The sequence below is a fragment of the Chiloscyllium plagiosum genome, unplaced genomic scaffold (genome assembly GCF_037043375.1).
Source record: "Chiloscyllium plagiosum isolate Xiang-an unplaced genomic scaffold, Cpla_swu_hap1 HiC_scaffold_6, whole genome shotgun sequence".
Lineage (NCBI taxonomy): Eukaryota > Metazoa > Chordata > Chondrichthyes > Orectolobiformes > Hemiscylliidae > Chiloscyllium > Chiloscyllium plagiosum.
The window spans coordinates 129,054,963-129,067,959 of record NW_028270144.1 but is presented as its reverse complement, the minus strand read 5'-3'; the positions used below and the strand labels follow the sequence as shown (position 1 = coordinate 129,067,959).

At 41.2% G+C, this 12,997-nt stretch overlaps 1 protein-coding gene across 5 annotated transcripts in view; it reads right to left on the bottom strand.

Moving 5' to 3' along the window:
- The window catches only part of LOC122550970 (nuclear mitotic apparatus protein 1), a 120,474-nt gene that overhangs the window by 53,554 nt on the left and 53,923 nt on the right, over nucleotides 1-12,997 (bottom strand). For all 5 annotated transcript variants that reach the window (XM_087988457.1, XM_043692529.2, XM_043692531.2 and 2 more), the window contains 7 exons: nucleotides 10,417-10,502; nucleotides 9,545-9,627; nucleotides 7,809-7,835; nucleotides 5,799-5,887; nucleotides 5,254-5,334; nucleotides 3,391-3,481; nucleotides 1,305-1,419 (listed from right to left, as the gene is read on the bottom strand). In XM_087988457.1, the coding sequence (XP_087844583.1) occupies nucleotides 1,305-1,419; nucleotides 3,391-3,481; nucleotides 5,254-5,334; nucleotides 5,799-5,887; nucleotides 7,809-7,835; nucleotides 9,545-9,627; nucleotides 10,417-10,502 (572 nt within the window). The remainder of the gene's footprint in view (nucleotides 1-1,304; nucleotides 1,420-3,390; nucleotides 3,482-5,253; nucleotides 5,335-5,798; nucleotides 5,888-7,808; nucleotides 7,836-9,544; nucleotides 9,628-10,416; nucleotides 10,503-12,997) is intronic.

Below are 12,997 nucleotides of genomic sequence, written 5' to 3'. Positions count from 1 at the left end.
ATTTTTCTTCTGAGGGTCACAACGGTTTGGAATACCTGAAAACATGGTGGAAGGAGGGTCCTTGGATATTTTCAAGGCAGAGAAACAAAGGAATAAAGCTAGCTGTCTGTGGAAAGCTGAAAATGTGGCTGAGAATAGACACTGGAGTGCAGTTCCCAGAATAGTACAGTCTCATTTCAGATACTTGAATATGAGCAGTCATTGAGGCAGTCCATGACTGAGTAACTCACGAGCATCCCAAAGCTACACTTTTGAAAGAGAAGAATTTGGAATCTATTGTACAATTTTAATGACTTACCATGTCACTAATGGCTGGGCGGGGGGAATTGCTGAGAAGTCCATGGGATCTGTCATGAACGCATTTGCTTTCTGATGTGCTCTGTGGGGTGCTTGACCACAGACTTTTACCCATATTTACCTTAGAATATATTCTAACAACTGATTACAATTAAATTGCAAATATTGTCAATTGTATCACTATACTCATTTGCATTGTCAAGTTTACTGTTTGATTGAAACTATGGGATCCTATGGCTTTTACGGTTTTATCTCATCAAACAGCTGGGGTCTCACTCTTTGCTTACTTGAAAATGTAACTGCTACCCTAGCCAATTGTAACATAAAAGTTTGGTCATCCATTCTGGGATCCTAACAACTAGTATTAGTAAATATGAAAAAAAGGAGTTAGTTTGAAAATCAGCCATGATAAAACAGAGGTTAAACAGATTATTCCTGTTCCTATTCTTGATGAAGAGCTTATGCTCAAAGCGTTGACTCTGCTGCTCCTCGAATGCTGCCTGACCGGCTGTTCTTTCCCTGCACCATTCTTTTTGACCCTATTCCTCCTATAAACGGGATACATTAATTTTGACAACATGAACACTGTGGGCGGCACGGTGGCTCAGTGGCTAGCACTGCTGCACCATAGCGCCAGGGATCCGGGTTCAATTCCAGCCTCGGGTGGCTGTGTGGGTTTGCACGTTCTCCCCATGGCTGCGTAGGTTGCCTCCGGGTGCTCGCGTTTCCTCCCACAGTCCAAAGACCTGCAGGTCAGGTGAATTGGCCATGCTAAATTGCTCATAGTGTTGGATGCATCAGTCACACGAAAATGGATCTGTGTGGGTTACTCTTTGGAGGGTTGGTGTGGGCTTGTTGGGCCAAATGACCTGTTTCCACACTGTGGGGAATCTAATCTAAACATCAGATGATTTTTCTTTTAAGTATAATACAATAGCATATTTTAAATGGTGTGAGAGAGGGGAGTGAGTGTGTCTCGAACACCAGAATCATGTCAGAGTACTGACCTGTACACACTGGATGTTAAAAATTTTGTTTTATGCCCTCCAGTTTTCTCACTAATTGGTGGCGAATTAGTCTCATCTGAACTAGCGCTGAATAGACGGGCGACTGGAGATGTGGCTAGAAAAGAATAGATAAAAATAAAACATTAAAGAAAGTGAGGCTGAGGTTTTTAAATTTGGATACTTGTAATATCACTTAAACTTCTTTATTTGAGGGATTGAGGGTTAAGGCCTTTGAAGGAATTGATAGTGTAGCAGAGGAAAAATGAAGGGGGAATCTAAACAAAGAGGGACAGAACCATGAAATGTGAACCAGCCATTCAGGAAGAGTGGGAGTGGAAATCTAAAACCCCCTCTTACCCAAAAGCTGATGAGCCTTGAAGAAAGTCAACAGACAACTTCAAATAGAGGTGGATAGGTTGGCATTTAAATTACTTTCACTTAAACAGAAAAAAACTGCAGAAAACTGCAACCCAAAGGAACTTGAGGGTATTTTGCATCAGACACAAAGCTAGCACACAGGGTGCAGCAGGTAATCAGGAAGGCTGATGAAACATTGGCTCTTATTTCAAGGGGTTGGAGTTTATTAGTAGAGAAGTCCAACTTGTTCAGTGCAAAATGCTAATGAGATTATATCTGGAGTAATGATAGCAGTTTTGGTCCCCTTGTTTCGGGGAGATATCACTTTACTGCAGACAGTTCAGAGAAGGTTCACTAGGATGAACCCTAGTGGGTAGGAACATAGAACATAGATGTTCTATGTTCCTACCCACTAGGGTTCATCCTAGTGAACGTTCTGTGAACTGACTGCAGTAAAATGATATCTCCCCTAAATAATATTTTACTGCAGACAGTTCACAGAAGGTTCACTAGGATGAACCCCAGTGGGTAGGGATTGTCTTTTGATCAAAAGGTTAAATAAGTTGGGCACTAAACAACAAATCAAAACCAAAAACTGCAGAGGCCAGAAATCTTGAAATAAAAACAAGAAATTTTGGAGAAACTCAGCAGGTCTGGCAAAATCTGTGGTGAGAAAGCAGAGCTAACATTTCATGTACAGTGACTCTTCTTTAGAATTGAATGAGCTAGGAAAAGGTGGTGTGTGTGTGTATGAGGTGAGTGGAGACAGGAAGAGTAGATGATAGATGGAAATAGAGAACAAGCATTCTGGCTGCTCGGCAGACAAAGGAATAGGTAATGATCAGCCTGAGATAATTTATAACTGCTAATGGGGGCCATTAGTAGCTCACAATGAGTTGATTGTGGCAGCAGCCCAACTGGGCCTGAGCATCTTGCACATCCTATTCCAATGTTAACCAATCTCTTGTCAACTATTAATGGCCCCCATTAGCAGATACTGATACCCCCCGAACTGACCATTATCTGTTCCTTTGTCAGCCCGAAAGCCAGTAAGCCCGCTCCCTGGACTCTATTTCGACCTATCATTTACTCTTCCTCCCTCCTCATCTTCAACACATACCTAGTCTTTTCCTAGCTACTTCTGAAGAAGGGTCACTGGACATGAAACGTTAACTCTGCTTTCTCTCCACAGATTTTGCCAGACTTGCTGAGTTTCTCCTGCAATTTCTGGTTTGGTTAAACAGAGTTGGACTCATTGGAATTTCGAAGAATGCGAAGTGATCGCATTGAAACATATAGAATTCTTAAGGGGCTGGACCAGGTAAATGCTGAGAGAATGTTTCCCTTCATGTGACAGTCTAGCACTAGAGGGCGTAGTCTCAGAATAAAGGGTGACAATTTAAGGCTGATAGGAGGAAAAATTTCTTCTCTCAAAGCGTTGCTTCTCTTTGGAACTCCTTGTCACAGAGAGCTGTGAGGACAGAGTCCTTGTGCATTATTAAAGGGAAGATGGCAGATGCTTTATCTAGGATACTCAAGAGTTATGCGGAAAGGGCAGGAAATTGGACATGAGGAATACTGGATCGGTATTGATTGGCAAAGCAGTCTCAAGGGGCTAAATAACCTACTTACATTCCTATTTCTTATGGTCTGCAAGTAGGAAAATGATCTACAAATGAAAGCTTGCATGCTGTTGGGACAAAGTTATTTTTTAAAAAATACAAGTTACCTCTACTCCGCAAGAACACGACCAAGTTATTATCCAAATAAATTGCTTCTTCATTGTCAAGAATATATCGAAGCATTCCCACCAGTTCACCCTGTGAAGGAACGAAGGTGGGGATTAGTCAATTTTAACTTTCAAGAAGCAAAATAGAAATGAAGAATGTACAGGATGAGGCCTGTACAGGATTCTGGTGAGGCCACTTTTGGAGTACTGTGTCCAGTTCTGATTGCCCTGCTATAGCAAAGATATTGGAGACGGTTCAGAAAAGATTTACTGGGATGTTGCCAGGACTGGACAGTTTGAGTTATAAGGATAGACTTGGACTTTTTTCACTGGAGATTGAGGAGTGACCTTATAGAAATTTATAAAATCAATTTATAATAGGGGCATAGTTAAGGTGAATAGCAAAGATCTTTTCCCGAGGGTGGGGGAGTTCAAAACTAGGTGAGAGGAGAAAGGTTTTAAAGGGACCTGAGGGGTAACTTCTTCACACAGAGGGTGGTTCATATGTGGAATGAACTGCCAGAGGAAATGATTGATTCAGGTACAGTTACAATATTTAAAAGACATTTGGATAGGTACATGAATAGGGAAGGTTTAGAATGATATTGGACAAACGCGAGCAAGTGGGACTCATTTAGTTTAGGAAACTTGGTCGGAATGGACTGTTTCCGTGCTGTATGATTCTAAATCCCTGCAAAAAGTTTTCAGAAAGCAAAGAACCATCTGAATTCAAGAACAATCCTTATAAAATCATACATAGTTTGGATATTATGTGCTGTGTAATAAATATTCAGAATAATACAGGGAGAATGCGGGTAAGTGGAGTTGAAATGCCCATCAGCCATGACTGAATGGCGGAGTGGACTCGATGGGCTGAATGGCCTTACTTCCGCTCCTATGTCTAATGGTCTTATTTCAGCAACAGGAGACAAAAACAGAATTTGCTGGAGAAACTGAATGCTGAATAACAGGTAGTCTATTTGTTATGGAAACATTTCCCAAATTCAAAGCACGGTATTTACCCAAGCTGAATATTCCTTCCATTGGCACTACCCCCTTCTTGCTAAACTCTGGTTCCACAGACACTAGTCATTCTACAGGACTTCGATCTTCAGTAGTACCAAGCCTTTGATCTTCTCCCTAGTGCCCCAATAATAACTAGAGTAAACATCACTGATTACATACAAACAATCTGTCCATCACATTAATGCTTGTGGAAGCTTGAAAACACGCAAATTATGAAAAGGCCATTTGGCCCCTTCTCCTCCTCTGCCATTTAGTATAATCATAGCTGATCTGACTGTGGCTTCAACTCCTCAAACATGCCTCAAACTAATCAATACTCTTCAACTCCCTTGCTAATCAACAATCTACTTTTACCCAATGACTATCTTCACCATTCTCTGAAGAGAAAAATATTCTCTTGATGTCCGTCATATATGGAAAGTAAATTATCTTTTAAGCTGCCCCCACCAACTCAAAACTATTCAGAGTAAGAAATTAGTTTGGTTGACACCATTTTTCACAAAGCCCAACATGCATCCCTTTCATCACCAGCTGGGGTTCCATTATGAAGGTGCAGCACAGCAGCTCAGTAAGTTCACTTCAACAACACTCCATTTTCCTGCGGTCTCCATCACCAATGTCATGGGCACCCTAGCACACCCAGTTATACTCATTCTATTGGGTCAACATCCTGATAGTCCATACTGTGGCAATGCTGTCACCAATAGGGACTGCAGTGGTTCAATGAGAAGGCCAAATACCACTGGTAAATAAATAGCAGGCTTGCCAGTGTCACCCTACTTCGACGAGGGGGTGGGGGTGTGCGAGTGTAGAGGAGGAACAATGTATCTGCTTTACCTGGGTGTCTATATCAAGAGACTCAAACTCCCATGGATTTTGTTTGGCTATGGTATGGAGATGAAGTAAGAAGACTGCCACCTACAGAAAAAAAAGAGAATGATTAGAAGTCTCACTTTTTCATCTCATCCTCAGATTGCATACACAGGTTAGGCAATAGTTGCCACGTTAAGTTGCCAGGACAATCCCATCTAGTTTTCAATAATTTTCAAGGTTGTTCAATCCTATCAGTGGCCACGTTAATGGCACATTATACATGCCCTAGTCTTTACTATGAGGAAATCCACAGATACAAGCCACTGAGGAACACAAACGCTCCTCACACCCCCAACCCTTTTGTCCCTACAGCACCAAGAGTCAATAGCTTTTTTTCTTGGTTAAGATAATCAAGGACTACTTTAGTCTCTGGAAAAGATACAGTTGCATGGCGTATTATTCTTCTGATTGAAAAGAATTAAAAATAACTAAACACTCTCATGCCGGTCCCATCAGGACCGCATCTGATCACCTTAGGTAACAAGCAGACACAACCCAGACTGGCTCACCTTCGCCATCTCAAGTTCCACATCCTCGCTGTTCAAGATCTTCTGCCAGGAGACCACACTTCCAGCAGCAGGGTTATACCTACACAGTTCTGTAATTAAGGAAGAGAAATGTAGATGCTACTGTTCATAGTTGCAATGCTCAGAAGAACAGTTGATAATTATTAACATTATTGATGGTATTCATAAAAATTTGTAAATTATAAAACAATTGAAATTGCAATTTATTTGCCACCTTTGTAATTTTCCCTTGTGTCTCCCTGATTTCCAGTGTTCCCCCATTGAGGTCCAATGCTTTAGTATCCCTTCCCTAATGTCTTACTCTCTCCTTTTCTAAGTTGTATCTTAAAATTGGTCAATTGGACAGGGTTCATGGTGTACAATTTGCCCCAAATATTTGTTCAAGCGATAAGGGACTTCAGTAACAAAGACAGATTAGAGACATTAGGGCAATTGCCCTTGTAGAAGAGAAGTGGTAAGACAGACACAGAGAGACACAGAGAGACACAGAGAGACACAGAGAGACACAGAGAGAGACAGTTTCCACTTGTGAAGAGACCAAGGATGAGAGGACAAAGATTTAAAATGAATTCTAAAAGAACAAAAATGACATGAGGATATCTGGTCAGCATGGACAGGTTGGACCAAAGGGTCTGTTTCCATGCTGTATATCTCTATGACTCTGATTATGACTCTTAGCAGCAAGTGGTTAGGGTCTTGAATATGCTGTTTGGAAGCGTAGTGGAGGCAGGTTCAATTGAAAAACTCAAAATCACCTGAAAGGAAGACATGCGGGGTTACAGGGAGAAGGCAAGACAATTGCACTGAATAAATTGCTAATTTAGACAGCCAATGCAGACACAATAGGCTGAATAATCTCCTCCTGTGATTCATTAGATTGATGGCTTGATGCCGATTTTAATCCTCATCCGTTTACATTCCTGTTGTTCTATAAAAGAGAACCTGTAACTAAGTGCCCCTCAAGACAATTACAGATGAGGAAGTTTTCATTCCATCTTAACTTGGTGATGCAGAGTGATCCTCTATTGCTGCATATAATCCTTTGCATAAATTATCCTGGGGAGTCACCTTCACAATTTTATCTGAAGGTTATTTCATGTGATGATCTGCCCATGAAATTTCACATGTTTGAATGATGTCTAATTATTCCAACATTCAATGCTGTGGCCTACTGCAAAGTGGGACAAGTGTAAGCAGTAGGATATTTTTGGCGGTACAGACTTTGAGCCAAAAGGCCTTTTCTGCACTGAGAAAGGCCAGAGTGGGATACGGATAGTTGGTACTCTTCCGTGGGCGGCACGGTGGCACAGTGGTTAGCACTACTGCTTCACAGCGCCAGAGACCCGGGTTCATTTCCCGCCTCAGGCGACTGACTGTGTGGAGTTTGTACATTCTCCCCGTGTCTGCGTGGGTTTCCTCCGGGTGCTCCGGTTTCCTCCCACAGTCCAAAGATGTGCAGGTCAGGTGAATTGGCCATGCTAAATTGTCCGTAGTGTTAGGTAAGAGGTAAATGAAGGGGTATGGGTGGTTTGCGCTTCAGCGGGTCGGTGTGGACTTGTTGGCCGAAGGGCCTGTTTCCACACTGTAAAGTAATATAATCTAATCTAAAAGGGCTTTTGACTACAAAGTGACAGCATCGTGGTCACATGAACTAAAATCTTTTTATTTCCAGATTTTAAAAAAATACTCAAATTGAAATTCTCTATCCTAAACTCAGATGTTGATCAAAAATCACTAACAAAGCCAAGAAGGGGTATAAAGCTGCAAACAGAAGGTCACTCAATTGCATAGCAAGCTTGAGGAGCTGAAAAGACTATTACTGCTGCTATACTTACAATGTTAGGAGGTCACACTCTCTGGGTCATCACTACAGTGACATTAAACAAACCATGTACATTCCCTGTACTTTCTGCCAGTGGTGTCTCAACTTCTGAAATAACAGACTCCAAGATATAACTACTATATATCAATTACCTTTGCAGGGAAACTTACCTGACTGAGTCTTCTGGACTTCAGAACCTATGAATATAAAATAGGATTATTGGATGTTCATGTAGAATTTTATGCAAGTTGCAGACATCTAGTTTTTAAAAACAAAGAGTTAAAACACATCTAGCTATTGATATATGTTTTACACAACAGTCATGCTACTCTAAAGGACAAAGTAAATAGAAATTACTGATCAAGGCTGCATTATATGTCGACAGCAGGACTAAGTGGCAGGCTCAGCTCATTAAACATTACTCCATCTTAGGGTAGCAGCATAAAAGTACTGAGCATGCTCTGAAATAAAAACAAAGTGCTGGAGAAATTCAGTAGGTCTGACAATAACTAGGGAGAAAGAAACAGGGCTCATACTTCAAAGCCAATATGACTCTTCTAAAGAAGAACTTTTCTTGGAACTACTGGACTTGAGAAAGGCAACTATTTCTGAAATGGAGTGCAACAAAACAGCAGAATCTCAGATTTGATCCTCAGCCTGCTCAAGGTTAATGAATCACATCCTGATTCATGTCCAGGTCACCATCTACTGAACCAACCTCTCCTCCACAAAATGGGAAAGTGCATGAATGGACTCAATGATAAAGGCCACCACTATTGCTTATTACTTCCAAATTAAGGATAGATAGACACTTGAGGGATCATTAACTCAACAAGACACAGCCAGTATTGGATGGGTAAAAGAGAAATACTTCTCCAAACTTTTGCCCTCTCATTTTAGCAAGACAATACATCCAATTAACAGCAACTCGTTGTTGCAGCTTTTAAAAGTTAAAATACTCCAAAAGAGGTTGAATACTGTTTTCCTGCTGTCCAGCTACAGTAATGTCACCATTCCCCCACTGCCTCCTATTCCCCATGCAATGCTGCAGTTTGGTTGTTGCATTACATCATATCAAATCTTACAGCCAATTCAGCCAACTCACTGAAAGAGCATCCTAATTTGCTCTGATCTGTACAGCACAAATCACCACAAAATCACAAGGGACATAGACAAGGTGAACAGCAAAGGTCTTTCCCTTAGGGTTGGGAAGTTCAAAACTAGAGGGGCATCATTTTAAGGTGAGGGGAGAAACATTTAAAGGGGACTTGAGGGGTAACATTTTCCACACAGGGTTTTTCATATGTTGAATGAACTGCCAGAGAAAGAGATAGATGCAGGTACAGTTACACCATTGAAGAGACATTTAGATAGGTACAAGAACAGGAAAGATATAGAAGGATATGGGCCAAATACAGGCAAATTGGACTAATTTAGTTTGGGAAACCAAACCATCGGCATGGACGAGTTGGACCAAAGAATCTGTCTTTATGATGTAAGACTCTGTGACGCTAAGGACACCAATAAAAAGAGGTCAGCACACTAGGAGAAACAGCAGTAGATCTAATCTTTTTAGATTCATATTTCTCTTTTTACAAAGTGCAGGGCAGGTGGGAAAGTTTCCATTGGGTACCAAGTAGGAATTTTAGCTGGGTCAGCTGATTGCAAACACACACGGAGCTCAAGTTCAGCACTTGAGCAGCAACTGCCTTCAGCTCCTTGTCTTCAATGGCGTCTTTACAATCCAAGCCATTAGGGGGATGCCATGTTTTGTTAAAATAATTTTTTTTGTAAATTAAATTTAATTAAGAAGCAAAAAAAATTAATTCAAATAAAAATAAAAATCATGGACACATTTATGCAAGACTTTAAATAATTTTGCGCAGTAGTTTTTTTCCATACTTACATTCTAAAAAGTTGCAGATAAATTGGAATCTCTCCTCAATGGTTTTCTGTTCTATTAATTGCTGTGCATTTTCCTTTCCACTTCTGTAATAAGAAAATACATTTGCTATAATATTTGATTTTAAATGCGAGATGATTCAATCAGCCCTGGTAGTTCTAGATAAAGTAAAGTAGGTGTAGACAAGTGCTCATCACCAGGACTTGTCCAGCAAGCTCATCCTGTACTCGAGAGACAGACTGAATTGATAAGAAGGACCTACTCAAATTAAATACACTGTCACTCTCAGGATCTCCAATCACAGGCTGTTTGTCACCTGCATTTACTGCTCATAAGTATAGTGAACGCAGGAGAGAACCAATCGCTGATGGGAAAAGCAGCTGGGCAAGTAAATGACATCAGCAGACGAGTCAGTGGGGCAGAGGTCCAGGCCTCATTGGATGGAATGTGCACGTGGCAAGGATGGGGTTGCAAAGTTAGAAAGCAGTGTCTGTCAGTGCAACAATAAAGTGTGTCGGGTCTAAATTGGTGCTTAGCTGTCAGGAGGGGGTTTTGAACCCATACCCTTCTGTCTGAGGCACAAGTGCTGCCTGTTGAGTCACAGCTAATACTAACAGTGTCAGTCTATTGATAGCGCAGTCCTTCAGACCCTTTGGTACACTGCCCAAATCATTTTTTTTTTCTCAATTATGTTACTTTGATGCGCCTTATAACATTTTACTACATTTACTAAAGGTGCTATAGAAACACAAATTGTGGCTGCATCTCCCTCAGCACAGTACAAATTTGGCTTAGATCATTCAACATCATCTTCTGCTTGAATATGCAAAAGTAAAAACTCAACCATCCCTTGGAAATTCCACAAAGTTACTCACATTCTGCACACAATATTGATGAAGATGACACCATCCTGGAGATCTGACAGATTTTCAACTTCTTTTGACAATTTAAGACTGTTAATCTGTGGGGTGGAAGGAGGCAAAAACAAAACAAACAAATTATAAATGGGGCAAATATCTACAAGTCAGTTATTTGGAGTTCATCAGGTTCATTCCCAACTTGAACACAGGTACAAGACAAAACAAAAAGCTTTTCACCTTTTAAAGCTGAAAAAACTTCCCACATAAATTTCCTTCTTACTATTGGCTCTGGGGTCTAAGACAGTGATTTTTCATTATGAATATTTGCACTTGCATAAATTCAAGAGCAGCTGGTTTATGAATACAGATATAACACTGGAAAAGAAAGCATTTCCAATGATTAGTATCTAAAGTCAACAGTTATTTCTCAATTTGCAAATACCCTGGCCAAATAACCGTTAAACCCTGAATAGAACCATAACACCATATAGTCAGGAGTGTTTCCCCCTTAATGCTCGGGACTTACTGACTTAAAAAATGGGCAAGTTCTCACTAGCAGGAAAGAAGATTGCACATTACAACACTAATGTATCTTCACATAAAAGGGTGGGAAAGAGGTAACACTCTCCCACAAAAAAAAAGCAGATGCCTGTTAATTACTATTGCAAATCTGAGATTTCTAAAGATCTTATTCGTAGCCAAGGGTATTTGGGACTAAGAACCAAAGTCAGCAAAAGGATTTAGGATACAGATCATGATCATGAATCTTCAAATTATGACGAGGTGAATGTTGAAATAGGCTAAAGGGGATGAATGACTCAATGACCATCTCCTTATCCTTTATGATCAACCTCAATAACAGCATGGGATGTCCATAAATGAATATTTACCGTTACGAATGGCTCCCTGTGTGGAACTTAAAAGTTATTTTTGAAGTAAAAGCTCTTCTTTTGAAGCATCCAAAATTGGACACAATGCTCCAGACTGGAGTTTATCAGCAATCAGGCTGGACTTTGTGACCCACACTCCACCTTTAGTGAAACTGCTAAGACTATGCTAAGCTGGATCCAGTGTGATGTTTAAGGAACTTGGGATATTAATAAACTCATTCTCAACACAATGAATCAGTATAGTTAGGTTTGAGTTAGAACACTCCAGAAGTTAAAAGAAAGGATCTACACAAAATCCTTCTAAGGTGAGTCTAATAGCGGGTTGAGGAATGATGGGATCTGTTGCAGAAATCCACAAAGTATCCTAACTAGAGATAAAGGTTAATAAAACCAGAAAAGAAAGAAAGAAAAACAAAAATACTGTGGTGTACTTGTATAGAGACTGAATTGGAATGCAGAAATGTTAGGCTAAGTCCTTGTAGAACATCACTGAAGGGGGTGCCCTCTTGTGGCACAGTGGTAATGTCCCTATCCCTGGACCAAGGGGTCCAGGTTCAATTCCTACCTGCTGTGGTAATGTGCAAAACAGGTTGATTAGAAAAACAGGAGATCACTTAATGAAAACCTCCTTTTGTTGTACAGGTGTCCCCCGCTATCTGAAAGTGGAGCATTCCTATGAAACAGTTCATAAGCCGAAATGGTGTAAAACAAAGCAACAATTACCATTAATTTACATGGGAAAAAGTTTTGAGCGTTCCCAGATCCAAAAAATAACGTACCAAATCATACCAAACAACACATAAGAGCTAAACTAACACAAACAAATGGTACGTCCCAAAGGAGGTTGAGGTGGTGGGAGGTACAGGAGGCTGGGGCGTAGGAGAGAGAGGAAGAGGGTTGCGCGAACAGTGTCCCCAGCACGACCCATGTGGGGGACATGTTCTGACAGAGTTTCAGCGATTTCTCAACACAGGAAGTGCTACATTTTTGCAAGGGAGTGAATCCAGGACCTTAGACTGACTGGGTAACTTCCAGGCCAGCTCGCGGAACCAGATTTGACCTGGTCAATACGAAAATGGCATCATCTGCGGTATGACCACGGCTGTGGGCCACGTTCCAACCTGGTTTCAGCAATTTCCCACGGTGGGGAGTGCTCCGTTTTCACAAGGACATGAATCCCAGGACTTGTCTCCACCTGGGTGACTTCCAGGCTGGCTAGCGCCACCGGATCCAGTTGGGACAGTGTACAAACGTTGTCCCCGGCTACTCTGGGACATGTTCTGACCGGATTTCAGCGATTTGCCATGGTGGGAAATTCTCTATTTTCACAAGGGAGAGATTCCGGGACATCACACCACCTGGCTGACTTCCAGGCCGGATTCAGTCTGGTCGGCGTGCAAACACTGTGCCCAGCTAGGCTGGGGTGCAGGCCACATTCTGACCATGTTTCACCGACTTCCCACAATTGGAAGAGCTTCATTTTTGCAAGGGAGCAAGAGTCTGAAGAAATGAAGTGAGTAACCAGCAAAGCTAAGGAAACGTGCCTGACCGTTTTCAAAACAGTCATGTCAGTAATCAAACAGACTTAGAAACTGGTCTTTGCTCTCTTAGGCTTTTCTTTACCTTAGGATACATCTCGTTAACGGATGCACAAAATAAGTCGAGATAAAGCACAGATGTTCACAAGACACTCACAGACACAATTC